Source organism: Hakea prostrata, chromosome 8, assembly GCF_041222555.1.
Source record: "Hakea prostrata isolate BN-2017 chromosome 8, UWA_Hpros_2, whole genome shotgun sequence".
Lineage (NCBI taxonomy): Eukaryota > Viridiplantae > Streptophyta > Magnoliopsida > Proteales > Proteaceae > Hakea > Hakea prostrata.
The window spans coordinates 6,312,408-6,331,216 of NC_142607.1; the positions used below are offsets into that span (position 1 = coordinate 6,312,408).

An 18,809-nucleotide genomic window follows, 5' to 3' on the forward strand; every position below is an offset into this window, starting at 1 on the left:
CTATTCTTTCTTTTTATTTTAATTAAGTCTGGTTATTGAATGAAAATTAAATCTGATTGAGGATCGTGGTTCCTTCTTGAGGGGGCCACAGTTGAGTAAGGATTGAGTTCTTCTTCAAGGATCAGCACCTATCTTCTGTCTAGCACTCTTCATCCAGCCTCCATCATCTTCTTCAAGAGCTTAAAGGAGTCCCCAAGTAAGTACAGCAGACCCCCACCCCTTCCCTCACCTCCCCAACCCATTGCAAGACTTTCTCTGCCCCTTCCCTGACTGCACAATCCTAAACCCCCCCCCCCGCTGCTGCACCCTTGGCAGCAGCTCCCCCTGCCCCCTGTGGTCCCCCCTAGCCACTCCCCCACCTTTTCCCTACCCTGATGCACCATCTTTCCCTTTCTTCTCTTCATCGCAACCCTCCCCTCCCTCTTTTGTGACTTGCGGCATATCTGAAAACAGAAAAGAAAGAAAGAAAGAAAGAAAAAGAGAAGAGAAGAAAAGAAAAGAAAAGAAAGGAAGAGAAAATAAAGGGAAAGATCCAAGGAAGATTACCCTCAAATTCACTTCTATTTTGATTTGTTAAAACTTAAAACCCTAATATTCCCCTAACAATCTTTACACTTTCTGTTACCAAATCCTACAGCCCAGAGCCACCCCAAGAATCAACCCTAAACCTCTCCAAACCCAACCGCAGGCTTCCTTGGGCATCCTAGGGTTACGCTGGAGATCACTCTCGTCATGATTTGATAAAAATCTAGCTTTTCCCTATTATACCATTTAGTTTTGTTAAACCAAATCTTGCCCAACCCTACCCATTTAGATCCCAATTTTATCTCCTTGTCCATCCCACTATATTTAACAAGATTATCTATCCCATCCAGATTTGACAGTTGTTTGCTGGTTCAGAAGAAGATTATCTTAGGCAAACCCTTAGTTTTGGGGAAACCATCTTAGGAAACCCTAACCCTAAAATTGGGTTTATATTGCCCACTGCTTCTTAAAGCATGATCTCTATGATTGGAAATGGAAGAGGAACTGACTTATGGCTTGATCACTGGCATCCAAAAGGTACTCTCCACCAAATCAGCTCAAATACATTCCAATGTAGTCGCCTCCATACGCATGCCAAGGCTGCGGACATCTTAGATTCTAATGGTGACTGGAAACCCCATCCCATCTAGACACCCAGCAGTGAATAACCTTCACATCATGTTCCTCGACATCCAAAGAAATCCTCATTTGACTCCACATACACTTGGCAAGTCTCCACCCCTGAAAATTCTCCTGCAGGTCTGTCTGGCAGCTCATTAGATAATGAAGTCCTCATGTTAATTAGAAGAATATGGTTTGGTTCAAAAACCACATCCCCAAGCACAGCTTCACTCTCTGGAGAGTCTTCTCTAGATGCCTCCCTACTCAATCCTGCCTTCTGCATCGTCATAAGAGGTCCCTCCAATCTGTGCCATTTACTGGAATGCCACTGAAGATCTAGAGCACTACTTCTTTGCTTGTCCTGTTGCTGCTTCTATCAGGAAGCTATCCTGGTCAAATGGTGGCCTAGACCTTGAAGAATACTTCCTTTTGAGAGAGAATGGACGTGGCTGGACATGAACTTTCAAGGCTCTTCCATATGTGAACATATTGGGAAACCTGCATTTGGTGCCACCATAAATCAGATTTGGATGGAGACAAACCGCAAGAGATGGATCTCCAGTTCTAAACCCTTCCATAAGATTCACGACTCCGAACTCTTTTGATTAAAAAGGAACATACTCCTATTTAGCTATCTCATGTAATGATCCCCCAGGAATAGACAAATCTTAAATGCCTGGGGCATCTCTCTTCCCCCTCCTTTGCTCCCTGATGTAATGCCTGCTTGGCTGTTATCTCCTCTTTTGGAGCTTTGGTTTTAATTAGTTTATTCATTCACCCAAAAAAGTAAATTTTACATGTTACACACCAGAGGCTACAACCTAATAGAATCGAATATTTCTTTTCCTGTTTACTTTTATACTTTTGGTTGAATAGTGAATGCATATATCTACACAGACACACAATTGAAAAATATGATTAAGAAGTGTAAAAGGGAAAAATATTCTGTTTACAAAACAAAATAATGGATTTTGTTGCAAGCACCGAAAGCATGTCTGATGCTTCAAAAGTTGTACCATACTTGTTCCGTTTGCTTCAGCCAATACATTATTTTGGAAAATATGTTGAAACTAGATAGTTATTCAGGAAATAAATAGGGAGTTTAGGAAAAATAAGTGAATTTTTTTCAACAGCATCGGAAGCACATGAGGCTTCAAATGCTGTAGCAGTTGATACATAGTCGCTTTTAATGGTCTTAAACTGCTATTTTGTAATATCCTTTACTACCTGGAGATGTCTAAGGGATGCACTACGAACCAGAGATAATTCAACCAAAAGAAATGTCCAGATGCAGCAGAACTGTTGCTTAAGTTGGGCAGGCATGGAGAGCAGGGATCATATATTCTTCCAACGCAGCTTCAGCTCCTTAGTGTGGGATCCATATAAATATTGCTCTCTAATGAAAGGAGATCAGGGGTCCCAGGTACATGAAGTAGCTTTGATTAAACACCACCTTAGATCAGATGGGAAGATTCGGATCATTGGCAAACTGACATTCTGTCCCATAATTCAGCATATATGGACTGAAATACAGAATTTTTTGGAGTAAGACAAGGACCAAGGATTATGTATACCTGAAATCTAGGGTCTGTCTCCAGGATCAATTCAAGTGAACCAGCAGTTATGGTTCTAAAACCCTGCTACTATGGGACTAGGGCTGAATAAGGTGGTTCTAGCCTCTAGGGTTTGGGAATAGAGGAAACTAGGTTTAGTTATGGCCTGGAGCTAGGGTTGATTAAATTTCAATCCTGAACCTTGCTGTAATTTTAGATTCAGAACTGAAACTACAAACCTAGGGTTTAGGGAGATTAGGGTTCCAGGAGGTGGCTAGGGTTAGGATTAAAATTGGAGGTAAATTAGGGGTAGGGGAAGACTTGTAAGAATTTCAGCACGAGTAATCAGCCGGGACTGAAGAAAATTCAGAAAGAAGAAGAAGAATAAAAAAGGACTGAAGAAAAAGGGAGAGATCTTGCATGTCTGTTTTGGCCCTCCCTTGGTACTTTATTTATAATGCAAAATCAAGTCATAGTTTAGGAAAGTTTCTTAAACTGAATTACAGCAAAAAGGAAAATTACATGTTGCATAGAATCAAGTTTCCTAAACTGAATTACAGCAAAAAGGAAAATTATTGCATAAAATCTCCCAAATCTACTAAAAAGGACACTATCACCTAGCAACATACTGGATCCAACAAACCCTAATTTGACTCAACTGGAACATCCTAAAATTACCAAAATGCCCTTATTCTGGTGAAGTTTCCTGCAGGGGCTTGGAATTGAAGATTCCAAGTTAGGTTAGGAATCCCAATTAGAAAGGGATTCCCTTGTGACAGTCCACTTCTTACAAGGAGTCTAGATCTACTCTTATTTTATAATTTGGAGCATTTTAGGTCCAGTTATGACAAAGTCCTTATTAGAATGACCTTCTACGTTTGAGTCCCATCATGAGTTCATTCATGTAGGCCATAAATCACTCTTTCTCGCAGCCTGCTTCTCTCCTCCCTTAGGATGCAGCCACAGCCCCCTCCCCCTCCCCATCCCCAAAACCATAGTTCTCCAAATCCCCTATCCTCCCTCCCACATCCCCATTCCTTTAGAAAATCTTCACTCCCTCCACTCCATAACACGTGAACCCTAGAAGCAGCCTTATTCATCCCCCAAAACACTAAAACCATAACACTGAATCCGATATCACCCTCTTATCTATTTTTCTGGATTTTTTCTGCAATTTTTGGACTTTTATAGACACTAATTTCAAGGTCGGATCTAAGACAATCTAACCATTAGATTTGTCCCAAACTTTAGGAACCGCAATCCCATAAACCTAGTGACCTTCCCTCTCAGTTTCAGCCCAGACGGACCCACCAAACCCTAGACTAAACCCTGATTCCTTTGCCACCCTAAATACCCAAAACCCTAGCATATTTTCACCTAGACCCCTAAGCCTGGCTGAACTTAACCCTAACCATTGTCCATCCCTAGCACTTGTAAAATCAAGCAAAAACCCTCAACTGTAGTGTATCTCAGCCCTAGAAGACTGCTATTCTCAGGAACAGGATCCTGGAGAGAATCTAGATCTAGGGCATGACCTCAATCAACCTAACCCTAGATCCGGTTTCACATCAAAGCAAGACAATAACTCTCAACGTCAAACATCCCCCTCATGGTATAATATTTACCAGGCAGGAATGTGGGACTAATATAATGTAGCATATGCAGAGCCTTGCGTCCATTAAGAACCAAAATAGATGAAATCCGAATTCCAGAAAGTAAAACTGTAAAGGTAAATGTGTACCTTCATATCCGGCTGAGTATTAAAAAGATGAAGCATTGCTAGTTCAGCTGAAATAGTTTTACCACTTCCTGTTGGAGCTCCCAAGAGAACATTGTTGTCTGTATGATAAAGGACATGGAAACTCTGCCAAGTTCCATTAGGAAAAAGTATACGTTACAACTTGCAACTTTTAACAAGCCAATTATAAAGAGAAGGAGACCTGGAAGTTGATAAAAGCCAAATGGATCAAATGCAAACCTGAGTCTGAATTGGATTGAAGTGAGAAAACTTATACAAGTCCTCGTAAGCCTTATTGCCAAGTGCAGTCACAGGAAGAGGCTTTAAATCAAGAAGTTCAGTATGAGATGTATCAGCCTACATCAAAAGATTGTTGTTCTGTAAGCATTCCCATAACAGCACCTCAGTCTTTGGATGAAATTGCCAAATAGATGTGTGAAACACAAGGAAATCACAAGATATAATTCACGTTGGGATACAAGTTATAGGAGAAAACAATCACAGAAAAAGGGATGGCATGTTCATCCAGCATCCTATTAGTTATTGAACATCACTGTTCACAATGAAACTTAAAAATTACAATATACATAGGATTAATAACAAGACCAGCAGCCAGCTAAAACCCATCATCTAATAGTTTAAATTTGTACGCATAGAACTATACATGCATAAAACATTAGAATAAACTTATAAACCAGGTTGAGACTGTCATTTTTATCTTGCTATTGCCAGGAATTAACATTGATTCTTCAAAGCCAAAATGGACAAATTGGGCGAGGCATCACCAAATATATGGCAACCTTCATCCAGAACAATGAGCAGTTAGGGAACTCCCCTGATTTACAAATTACAAGAATATATGAAAATGAAGGTCCATATCAAGGTGAATTAGACCTCAGGACTACAAATGAAGACAAGGTCTCTAAGCAATTGACAAAATAATTAAACCAATGACAGCATGTAACTGACAGAATGTTCAACTGAAGGAGACACAGCCACCCACAGATCCCAATTATCGCTGGCTTCTCATATAACATGTTGGTATGACTTTGTGTGAAGGAGAAAGAGAACAGAACCAAGGATGAGAATCTCAATCTCAAGGCCTGTCTTGGCCCAGCCAAAAACCAAGATCTGGCCCAAATTTTCCCACCGAAACCAGGGAAATTTTCCATGAAAGCTTCAACAGCTACTTTTGGCCCTATTACAAGTGTCTCATTGACTTTTTGTAAACAATGTATTTAAAGGGTTCAAAACATAATGAATGAGCAATTTTCTATTAAAAAAAATATATATAAATATAAAAAAATATATCACTAAAAAGATAGAATTCATATCATCCAACTTCAATACAAGCAACCTGAAACAAGTACACACTAAGTACAACAAAAAACATCGCCAGCAGTTTTATATGACCCCTAAACAAAAGAAAGCATATTCTAAGTTAATCCAAAAGTCAAAAGTTTGGACAGCTTTCGATTTTTAAATCAATATTAATTACAATTACATTATTAACTGGTTTTGAATAGAACATGATCATCAACTGCACCAGTAACTATGTACATACTTATACCAATGTTCCATCATTTTAAGTATAAAACCGATAATCATTGGTACTTAATCTAATTTTTTTTTTTCTAAATTACAACAATTTTTAAAAAAAAAAATTGAACTACATGGATCATAGGTCAGGCTTGAAGCTAAACCATGGAAGAAAATTCAATTGAAATTGTCGAAATTTCAGACGAAATGTCTACAAAATCAAAGATTGAAACGAAATACAATAGTAGGAACACGAAATGCATTATATCATGTCGTTTCATATCGCACCGAAACGACACCTCCTAAGTATAAAATGTAACTTTTTGACCCATTTATCGACCTATTGTCCTTTCGACCAATTTCGAGTGATATCACCTCTAAGATTTCGACCCTATTTTGAACTTCTTTTATTTATTTATTTATTTTTATTTATTTCTCTTGCTTTCATCCCTCTTTTTACCTAATTTCTACAACTCCATTTCATTCAAACACTAGATTTCTCCTCCATTTGTGGATTTTCTCAAATCTTGCAAAGTGAGTAACCGACTTCCCATTTTCCGCCCTATCTCCCTCTGTAATCTCCTATACAAATTCATTTCTAAGGTCCTAACAAATAGGCTTAAAAAGGCTTTACCGAATCTTGTTAGCTTGAACCAATCTACCTTCGTCTCGGGTAGCATTGTGGACAACATTCTCCTTTGTGCGGAAATTGTCCGCGGCTTCAATAGAGCCAGCCACTCCTCGGCTGCTCTTCTAAAGGTAGATCTCCATAAAGCTTTTAACTCCATTTGCTGTGAGACTTCATTTGATGTCCTCTCCACCATGGGTTTTCCCCTCCCTTTCATTCATTGGATCGAGATTAAGGGTGTCAATCGGTACGGTTTCGGTACGGTACCAACTTTGAATACCGAAAACCAGAACCGTACCGAATTTAAACGGTACGGTACAATTTTGGTATTTACAAAAACGGTTCGGTACGGTTTCGGTATTAAATCGGTATGGGAAAACGGTTTAAATATGGTATCTAGTGCGATACAATTTTGGTATGAATGAACTTATGCCGCTTTTGTGATTAATTCATTAAGATCCTAATGAAATTGTGATCAACCAATCGATATAATTTGAAATTAACATAGATAAAGCAAATAAATCTAATTAATAGAGACAAAACAAGTAAATCTAAGAAGAGGAGTGAATGATCAAACGAAAAATTGAAATAGGGAATTAGGGATAGGGAAAAGGTTAAGTGTTTTAAGTGTAAAATTACAATTTATATCTCTTAATTTGATACAATACCAATTTGGTACGGTTTTGGTACGCACCGACGGTATGAGTACTTAAAACCGGAACCGTACCGAAGAAATTCGGTTTCGGTACGTACCGTACCGAATTTTGAACGGTACGGTATGGTTTGGTTTTAGACGGCACGGTTCGGTACGGTTAAACGGTTTTGGTACATAATTGACACCCTTAATCGAGATTTGTATCTCTTCCCCCGATTCTCTATCATCACCAATGGCTCTCCCGCAGGCTTCTTTTCTTCCCGTGTTGGCGTCTGTCAAGGTTGTCCCCTCTCCCCTATCTCTTTTCCCTAGTCCTCGAGGTCCTCTCTCACATTTTCCAATCCAAAATGGACCAGCTCCTCATTTCACCCATCCCCAAGTGCAAATCCATCAACCTTACCCACCTTGCTTTCACCCAACTCTGGAAGGGCAAGCTTCTGTCCTTCACCGATAGAGTGGTTCTCATTCGCTCTGTGCTTCAATTTTCTTATCTCTACTGGTGTGGCATTTTCTCCTTTCCCAAATCCACCATCCATGCAATGGAATCCTTGTTCTTTGCCTTCCTCTGGAAAGGGCAAGAAGCCTCTTGTTTTCTCCATCCTATCAGTTGGACGACTATCTGTCGCCCAACCTCCGAAGGAGGCCTGGGAATCCACCGGATCACTGATGTTAATCTAGCCTACCTCCTTAAGCCCATTTAGAAAATCACCTCAAAGCATGACTCCATTTGGGTTAAGTGGGTCCACTCCTTTCTACTCTGTGCGGATTCCTTGTGGACTGCCCCTATGCCCTCTAACCCTTCATGGATTTGGAGGAAAATCCTCTCTTTGCGCCCCCGCGCCCTTTTTGCAATTTCTACCATCATCTCTCCCGGCTCTTCTACCTCTTTTTGGCTTGATCCGTGGCATCCGATGGGCTCTATAACCATGTTGGCCCCCGAATTGTTTATACCTCCCATATCCCCAAAAGCACCCCCCTGTCTACATTCATCTCCAATGGTTCCTAGATCCCCCCCCCCTTCTCACTTAGGTTTGGAAATCCCTCCCCCATCTTGCTAGTTCCTCTAATGATCTCCCAGTTCCCTTCTCCCACCAAAACCTTCTCCACCCTTAGAACCTCCTTCAAGCCCATAACCCTAAGCCCCCCTGGGTCCCCTTGGTCTAGTTCAAAGGATTCATCCCGCTCCATTCCCTTACCCTTTGGGGAGCCCTCAACCTTGCCTTCTCCCACCCAATCCTTCCTTATTAGCCGTCATATCCCAGTTAATCCCAACTGCACCTTTTGCTGGAACAGCCCGGAGAACCTTGAGCACCTTTTCCTGTCCTGTCCCTTCTCCAGATCTATCTGGAGAAAAGCCCTAGATTCCATTTGGCCCCGTTTGAGGCGTTCTTTTGGGTTTGCTCGTGATTGGTCTTGGATTGTGTGAAACTTTTCAGGCTCTTCCATTTGTTATCGGATTGGTAAGCTAGTTTTGTGCCTCCGCTCAACATCTTTAGTGGGAGCACAATCTTCGGAGATGGACTTCCAAATCCCACTCTACAGACATGATTTGGAATGCCATCTATTTTGATATTTCTTCTAGATTGTTAGCTCTCCCCCACCCCTTATTGATGATAACTCAAGGAACATATTCATTGTTGTCTCCTGGGGTCTCAGCTCCTCCTTTCGGTCTTCCTCTTAAAGACCTTGTAATTTTATTTTTTCTTTTCCCTGTCCTTAATATATTATTCATTCATCCAAAAAAAAAAACTTCCTCATTTTTTTATTTTTTGTTTTGTTTGTGCCTTAAATCTTCTTGGATTACTTCCAAATTTAAGTATGTATACTAGAGTGTCGGTCTATGAATACGTAGTGTCAAAATTAATTTTTGATTCATCCTACCATTTTTTTTTCTGTTAATAAATATTATTTTATAAATTATGTTTATTGCTAAAAATGTAGATGTATAGTAGATGTATGAGCTTCAAATTAATGTACGTGAGAATTAAGACACGATATTGTTGTGATGGTGTTGAATCAATTTTTTTTGTTAATTATCTATTTTCACAGTATTTAATATATATTTAAATAATTAAAAAATATTTAAATATTAAAAAAGAAAACTAATTAATTTATATTTAAAGAAGAGTATTAGTGAAAGCATGTATGCAATTTTTGGAGCATGTTGTGGTGCTTTTTAAGATAGTTAGTGTGTATTTTATATATTTTTAAATTATTTATATATTAAAAAAATACTTATATTTCTTTTATATTTAAAAATAGGAGGTTATCATTAGAAGCATCTATGTAATTTTTGGAGCATATTGGGGAGCTTTTCAAGATACTTAGTGTGTATTTCTTGTATCAAACACTCTCTTTCAAAGATGTCAGACATAGTTTGGCAACACGGAAGGCCACTGACAGCTGATAGGAGGAAGAACGAGTGTAATTACTGCAAGAAACAAATAGGAGGAGGTGGGGCCACTATATTGAAGGTGCATCTAGCTGGTGGAAATAGGCATGTAGTAGGGTGCCAAAGCGTGCCCTCAGAGGTCAAGAAGGCAACGACCTCATATTTTAGTGGGGGAAAGCATAAGGGGAAAGAGAAGAGAACACAGAGGGAGGAGTTCGAGGATGCATGCCAAGATGACCTTCCAGATCCCGAGGATTATGGTCTAGATGAGCCAGGAGAGTATGGATGTGACACTGACCCAAAGGTTGAGCAGATCAGGAAGGTGATGATGATGAGTAGGAAGCAACAGAGGTATCCAAGTTGTGGGTCCTCTAGAGAGCCAACAGGTATGGGAGGCACAACTAGTTCCCAAGTCCCTATGAGGAGTCAAAGTGTGAGGCAGGAGGTTCCTATCCCATGGGCCCCAACAAGGGGTCAAGCTTCATCAACACATCCTACAGATCCAGATCTAGAGATTCTTCGCAATGATCTGGCCCTACTTAGGAGTCATGAGCAAAAGCAGAGAAAGTTGAAGCACTTATGGGGGAGTGTAAAGGAAAAAGAGGGGATGGCTTTCTCCAAATGGGCTTATTACCATAGTACTTCAGCACATACAACTCAAGGGCCCTACTATAGGGATATGATTGAGGAGATAGGTAGGGCTAGGAGTGGTGTACAAGGACTGACTCCATATGAGATATATAATGTCAATTTGCCTAAGCATCATGAGGAGTTAAATGAGTATAATAATGGATTAAAGCCCATGTGGGCTCATTATGGAGTGACTGTCATGGCTGATGGTCAGATTGGTCCCACTAGACAGTCCATCTTCAATTTCATGTTGAATTGTGATGAGAGGACAGTGTTCCTCAAGTCAGTAGATGCATCCGATGATAAAAAGGATGCAAAATACATTAATATATTATTAAAGCAAGTGGTGAAGGAGGTTGGAGTGGAGAATGTGATCCAAACTGTGACTGATAATGGCTCCAACTACAAAAAAATTGGGTTGAAGATGCAGAAGAACTCCAGGTATCAAACATATAGTACTAATTTTTATTTTTAAATACATATATTACATTACATGTATACTTTATGACTTTGTATTGATGCCTTGATGGATGGACAAATATAGGCTCTTTTGGACTCCATGTGCTGCTCACTGCATTGACTTAATGCTAAAGGACATGGAAAGGTCAAGCTTGTGAAGAAAACCGCGGAGCAAGCCCAACAAGTTAGCACCTTCATCTATAACCACACATATGCATTAAAGATGATGAGGGACAAGTGTCAGGGTGACTTCGTGAAGCCAGGCATAACTAGATTTACTACCAATTGGATAGCACTGTAGAGCATTGAGATTAGAAACACTAGCCTTAGGAGCATGTTTGCATCAGATCAGTGGTTTACCTGGGAGGGTATCATACAAGCAAGGTGTTCATTGATAGTGGTAGTAGTGTCAACTTGGTGTATGATGTATTTGTAAAAAGGGCCAATCTGAAATTATAGGCTAGAAGTTTCTAATAGATGTTTAGTCCCTATTAGTCATTTAGTCTTCATGTTTACTCTAATGAAAATTGGGGTGATGTAATTCTTATAAGGGTGAGTGACATTGTATTTGGGTGGACCTGGTTGTTTGACAATGATGTTACCATTAGGGGGAAAGAGAATATCTATTAGTTTAGGCACAATGGTCATGCAATTGTCCTATTACCATGAAACCTTCCGACAGAGATCAAGAAGATACGAGCCAGCCAAGCACATCAGCACAGTCCAAGTCCCGCACCTCAGACTGAAGTAGTCAAGTCCCCTCCAATCCATGAAGAGCTAAAGCCAGAAGAACCAACCCAAGAGGTTCTACCAATAGAGGGCAACACTATAAGTGACTCTACATATCAAGCCAAATCAGATAAAAGGTCAGTTCCACCCAGTAAGAAGCTTTCTGCAGAAGAAGTGCTAGAGAAGATTGACAAAATCAACTTTGGAGTAGAAGAGCACCTAGCCAGGAAGTCTTGTCAAAGAAGGGGGGTTGTTGTCGTGCACATGCACCAATCAATTCCGGACACAGAGACTCTATGGCCACCACCAGAGGCAGCCCTCACGACTCTATTCGCAAAGCAGTACTTTTGACCCAGTACCATGATCCTAGTGACTTGACACAGGAGACACAGCCGCTGGTTATGGCAACTTCAGCCACTCTCGAAGGATTCAATGGTGGCCCTACAACTAGCACAATAAAGGACCAAAAGAAGACTCAAGTCCTTGAAGTCCAGCACATTTTGATTGACAAAGATGCCCTCACAGAGTGTAGAAGCTTTGCCAAACCAGCAGCACTAGTCAGAGTTAAAGAAGGCCTACACCACTGAGGACCCCATATGTTCCTAGCACCATGGAGAAGATGTTGGTCCCGTACATCAGGGTTATACCAGCCCTAATTCCATGTGAGACAAGCCCTTGGTCCCACGTTTCTTCCTGGAGGGACACTTCAAGGACCATCCAAGCCATAGTCATGCTACTCACAGAGGTGGTGATAGAGAAAGACTCCATAAGCTTCATCAGCCACTACCTTAAGCCCCCTTGGTTCAGTGAAAGAGAGGCTCCTAGATTTGAAGACCAGATCCCTCAAGCAATCGTCCTTCTAGAGTTCTGTCTACGAGCAATATTGGCAGCCCTCTACTTACGACTTCCTCCCCACTGCAAGACGCGAGGAAGAGTCTACATCAAGGAACAGCCAGGGATTGATCCAAGAGCGCTAAAGCATCACATTCATTAAGAGATGAATGTTTCCAAGAAGGGAAGTATTGATGTGAACACAAGGACCCCTTGTCTGAAACCCTAGGTGGGGCCCCCCAAATGGATCCAAGAAGCCCCCAAACCTATCCTGGAAACTCCTTGGCAGCCACATTCTAGGGAAATTACACTTTCACCCGTAACCCTACATCCATGGTTACAAATTATAACTCATGGTTCGAGATCTCAGTCCCGGGTCCCTCAACAAAACAAGATCTCGGTGGAGATCTAGTAAAAATCCTCGATCAACTGAATCAAACTCAAGGGCCCATCTTGATGGGTTTTAGGGCTCAGTTTGGATTGGAATCAGGTAATTCGCCTATTTTAGGCCTTTTAAACACAGTGATGGCCCTAGATTTGTGAGAAAACAAGTGCATCTATGATGAGTTCTAGCTCAATCCTAACTTTGAGGACTATGCGTTGAAGGAGTGAGCGTGAAGACTTGTTAGCACGAAATACACAAACATTACTTGATACGAATGAAAACATAAAGGTTTAAAGTCAAATAATATATCAAACATATCCAGTTGTTCACTATTTCACATTACAACCCTGGTGTCTTATAAGTTACACCATGAGAGTACAACAACAATAACCCTAGTCCCAACTAAATGGGGTCGGCTACATGGATTCTTGCCTTCCAATCAGTTTTGTTTGAGGCCATGCTAGATACAAGGCCTAAGCTATGCATATCCTTTCTCACCATTTTTCTTAAGGTTACCTTAGGTCTACCCCTAACTATTCTAGTCCCTTTAATCTAGATTATATCACTTCTCTGTACAAGGGCATTTATAGGTCTCTATTGAATGTGATTATGTCACCTCAAACAACTTTCTCGAAGCTTATCACTTATGGGAGCAACTCCAAAACCAACTCTAATATGATCATTCCTTATCTTATCCTTCCTAGTTTTTTACACTCATCCATCTTAGCATCCTCATTTCTGCTACACTGAGTTTATCTATATGATTCTTTTTAACATCCAACACTCTGCACCGTACATCATAGCTGGTCAAACAACGGTCCTATAATTTTCCTTTAAGCTTTAATGGAATACACCGATCACACAAGACCCCGGACGCACCTCTCCACTTCATCCACCCTATTTTAATTCTTTGGGAAACATCATCCTCTATATCACCTCTTTTATTTATGATGAACCTAGGTACCTAAAACAATCACTCTAAGGAGCTCCTCTAACTTCTACTCCACCAGCACCACCTCCACCAATGTAGAAAATAGTTTCTCAAATATAAAAACAAATTTGAAGTTTGGGAATAACACTAACCTTACTTCAAGATTGGCTAAAAATCATTAGATCCTTGTTGTAGATGAGCTAAATATCTTGCTCATGCAACATAGGTAGAGATCTTACCAACTTTTCAATGAAAAATCCAGCCAAAACACGAGAACCAACAAAGGGGGAAGGAGTGTTGAGACAGATCAAGATCGAGATATCTCAACTAGTAGACTCAAGTCTCAACCAAAATGAGGCATTTATAAAGACTAGGTTGAAGAACTGAGATCTAGAGTTGACTGAGATCTGGGCAAAAAATGTAGTATTTTTATGGTATCATCTCGACCTGCATGAGATCTCTCGTCTTGAGGTATCAAAAAAAGAGATCTCACGAGACCTCCAACTGTACTTAAGAGAACGCATATTCCATCAATCATGGTAGCCTTAATATAAAATTCCTCCTTGCACAATATATTCCTTCTATCAAGCCCGAGAAGATAGTTGGTGTATATCTTCTATGACCAGTTCAGACCACATCTGAACTCATCTAACTTAAGTTCTTCTCAAAGGAGTAGAGCTGCAGAATCACTAGACTAGCTAGACTGGCATGCTAGGCTTTGGAGGCCCAACCCTGAAAAGAAACATTCCAATGTGTTTCAGTCCAACAAGGGTTGGATTTAATCAATTAAATTATTTCAGCATTTTACTTTTTATCTTTTATCCTTTATAGTTTACAATGTAAGAGATTTAGAGTTGACTTTTTTCAAGTTGTTATAGTAATAGTAAGAGTCTTATAATATCCCTTATATATTTGCTGGTAATCTGCAAACAGTGAATTGAGATTAAAGTTTGAGAGTCTCTTGAAAATTGAATTGCCGGATTTCCCTTTTTTCCCGTTTTCCTACTACTTGCTGTTAAGCTCCACCATGTCAATCCCATCCTCAGGTCTACATTATAGAACTTCAAGAGCACAAATATGGCAGCCTTGGGGCTGCTAGAGGAAATTTGAAGAAGAGGGTGGGGAGAAGTCTGTCTCTCAAGCAAAGCAAACAAGCAAAATTTCTAATCCAATAAATCACTTTAACTTTCAAGAGCTGTCAAATATGTATAGCCTAATGGCTGGGCTGGATAAAACAGTAATTCAGTCTAATAAGGATTCCTCAACAATACTAGGATTCCAAATCAGAAGCTAAGACTCACACCCATTCTAGGATTCCCAATAGATTTCTTTCAAATTCCCGTTAGGATTAGAAATTACAAATTAAATAAAATTCAAATTAGCAGCAAGACTCAAACCTATACAACAGTTCACTGTAAAATTTCCAAGCTTCTTCTTAGGTAAGCTTTAAATTAGTGAAAGGCATGGCACATAGAAGGCAGCCCCCAAAAACCCCTTAAACATCCAGGGATTAAAAATAAAAGCTTAACTGCATGCCCATGATTTTGATACTGTTGTAGGGAGAATCCTCTACCACCAATATAGCATAATAAGATGAATAAATGCAATAAATATATCAGTAAACAACAACTTGTGACATTTCATATACCAACAAAACCAAATGCCCCGATACTTACATCTGGCAAGGCTAGATTGTGGAAAGAGATGGTGTGAAAAGTTTCAGCATGCAACCAAGAATCAGAAACAGCACGAATGTAGTACTGAGGTGGATGCGGTTCAAAAATAGGAACAGTGAAAGAGAGCTTTTGTGAGTCTCCTGCTGCCATCCTTTTTGTTAATGTGAAGAACTCTGAATGATAAATATGATCATTCTCAGAATCCTGCACCAGAATGTCCAAAAACAAAAACAAAAATCACTAAGCCTATTTAAGAATTCCATAAAAAATAGCTTATTTAAAGAAATATCAAATAACATCAGATCCCAAGTGCATTAAACTAGGAAAGCCAGTCTTTTGGGAAGCTTTTTAGTTTTTTCTACTGGTTTGGGGAGTGGGGGCATGAGAGCACTGAGTTATCTCTTTCATATCAATTTGGGAGATGTATCTTATATTTGCATAGTATCATTGTTTCCAAGCACACAGTAAACAAGTAGAATTCCAACTCTTCTAACCTGAATTGAACCATCTGAAAATTTTCATCAATAAATTTGTTAAGTTGCTAGCAAAAGTGAGAGAATACAATGTAAGTTAGAGCAGGCTTTGAAGGAATAGTGGAAATAGGCAATACTGCAGTCACCAAGCTCAAGCCATTTAATGCGCGATTTTTGACAGAGGAAGTTCCTTTCTTCAGCAGCAGAGGCCGCCAGCTCAGAAGTGAGACCTTTTCCTAATCTGCAAGAGGACTTTCAAGAAAATCAGCTTGAAAAAGGGATTTGATACAGGAAAGATTGGAACAGTAAGAGGAAACAGAAGAGATGATGTTACCAGAAGCCAAGGAGTTCCAGCAATTAAGAATCAATTTGGCATTGCAATGCAAAAACCAGAAGAGGGGAGGAGAAACATTGGACAGGTTTAGGCCAAGAATGCAGCGGGAAAAAGTGGGACGGGTGCTCCACAAGTCAGAAAAATTGAAGGGTGTAGGATTAAAAGAAGAGAACGCTTGGAATTGAAGATGACAAAGACTGATTAGGAAGACTAAGGCGAAAGATGCAAGTGAGGAAGGAAGGAAAAGAAGAGGGGGGGGGGTGGAGAGAGAGAGCCAAGCATTGGTGACAAGAAAAAGATCAGCTTCGCAAGCATTAATATCATTTCTGGATCTACGGGAACACCAAGTGAGAAAGGAGCACGCCCACCTATGATTGTTAATCGGGCTATCAATACCACTATTAAAGGTTGACGCAAATGGGTGACCAATGGGGCACCTCCAATTTTTTCATGGACAAATTGAACAGCATTGAAGGCAGTTCCAACAACTTGCAGATGTGGAGCATGATTAAATTTCTATTTAGAAGTCAACCATTAATGAGTTTACAGCACCGTCCACATGAACAGTAGTCAGGGTACTGTTAACATGAACAGTAATTTAACTATTTACACTGTTTTAACTTTTATGCCCTTCACAGGGTTATATATTGCCATACACTGAACAAGGTGGGAGTCTCAACTTAGGGCAGTGACTCCTGAAGTTAGAGCCATATCCTTTTTCTCTTTTCTTCCCTCTTTTCTCCTATCATTGTTTGAAGGGTATACTTCCACTTCAGGTGACCATAACTTTCTGACAGGCTTTTAGTAACTATTCCAAATAAACATATATTTCTGGTACTTCAAATGAAATTTCAGTGTTGCTATATGTATAGTGATGAGCACATTTATGTGTGAAATCTTAGGGCATAAAGCATGCATTTTACACACTTAGAGTGGAGCTACCTTGGGTTTTATGTTGTTTTTGCAGATTTTATAAATTTTTAGGACTTGAGCAAATAGATGGAGTTTTGGGTATTAAACATGCGATTTTATATGTCAAGAGGTCCGTTCAAATTCTCAAGTGCGAAAGTGGGCCTAATTTGGAGCATGATGGGCTAGATACAATTATGGGCCAACTCCAAAATATCTTGTAAAATTATATTAGGATTTTTATTTTATTTTTCTTTATTGTAATTGAATGAATGTATGGGGCCCACAAATAGTCAAAGATTAGGATTTTCTATTTTTTCTAGAAGATTTCATTTTTTTTTTTTAGATTTTATTTATTTCTCTAATTAGTTTCTCTCTCTCTTCCCACTTTCTATTCTTTTCACTATTTTATTTTCCATAATTATCCCAAAATCAATTTTCTAAAAGTATATTTATTTTTTCTTTCCTTCTTCCACTCTTTCTCTTTCTTCTCCACATCCTCTACATGTAAGTAAAGTTCAGTTTTTTTTATTTATTTATTCCTTCTTTCCACTTTCCCTCTTCACGTATTACTATTGTTTTTTTTTTCTCCACATATTCTTTCTCTCTTCCTTAGAATTTCTAACGGATTTTGCTCTTTCTTTATTTGTTTTCTTTTTCTATTTTACTCTTTTCTTATTATTATTATTATTATTAGTATTATTAGTATTATTATTATGTATTATTATTTTATTTCTTTGTTTGTAAATTATTCTCCTTCTCCTATAAATATTACCTCCCCTCTTAGGTCTAGTTGACACTTTATTTTTCCTCTTTAGTTTACTTTAGTCTTAGACTTTGTTTTCTCTTCAGTTTATTTTAGTCTTGCACTTTCTATTCTCTTTAGCTTGTTCTAGGTTTTCTCTAGTTCTTTAATTATTTTGTGGGTTCTAGTTTTTAGATTGAATGTTTAGGAATATTGAAGTTGTGTAATTTATTTTATGCAAGTGTAATTCCTTTAGTTTTATCAATGCAATTTCAAGTTCAAGTTCAAGTTTCAAGTTTGAGGATTCGCTTTCTCTCTGGGTCTAGCAATTGCAGATCTAGATAATCTAGATCTGGTTGTTAGAGTTGGCTGAGATTTGAATCGTTTATTCAAGTTTTGTTTGGAAGATGCAAGTAAGATTCTTCAATAATCTCCTCTCCCCCCTCCATTCTTGCTTCTATCTACCCCTCCATATTCTTAATTTAGGATTTAAATTTCAGCATTTACTTACTGTTCTCCCTTCCCCTGGGTCCTTGATCAAAGATGCCTACAGTCGTGCCTCTCTTTGGTTAAGGTTTCCCTTTTGCTATTATTGCTTTGTTATTTACTTTTTGTCATTTCCTTTCTGCAATTTCTTTTTCTCTAATATCCTTTCCCCCGATCGGTGGACTATAAGCTACGGCAAAGGGTCCATGGTCAAAGTCATTATTATTATACTCCCCTTCCCTCGATCCAAAGCTGATACTCGAATCACTTCCCTTTTTCTTTTATTTTTATTGTTCGCATTTTTTTCTTCCTGTCTTTTATTTATGCGTTAGTTATGTTTGCTTTATTTTTCGTCTTAATTCGATTCCATTAGATGTATGGATTAGGATCGTTTAGTTTAGTTAATTAGTTAACAAAAATTGAATCATTCCACTCTCGCATTACCATTAAGGAGTTGAATTCTAGGTGGCATATCTCCCTGAGATCGACCCATTAGCTACACGATACTGTGCGCTTACGGTTATTTTATTTCACAAACATATAGCAAATCTATAATAGAAAAATAAATTG

General features: G+C 39.1%; 1 protein-coding gene across 1 annotated transcript in view; it reads right to left on the reverse strand.

Moving 5' to 3' along the window:
* LOC149006512 (U5 small nuclear ribonucleoprotein helicase) overlaps positions 1–18,809 on the reverse strand; it is a 125,922-nt gene that overhangs the window by 55,357 nt on the left and 51,756 nt on the right. Inside the window, 3 exon segments of the mRNA XM_089167578.1 lie at positions 4,441–4,563; positions 4,678–4,794; positions 15,293–15,496. Coding sequence (XP_089023704.1) covers positions 4,441–4,563; positions 4,678–4,794; positions 15,293–15,496 — 444 coding nt within the window.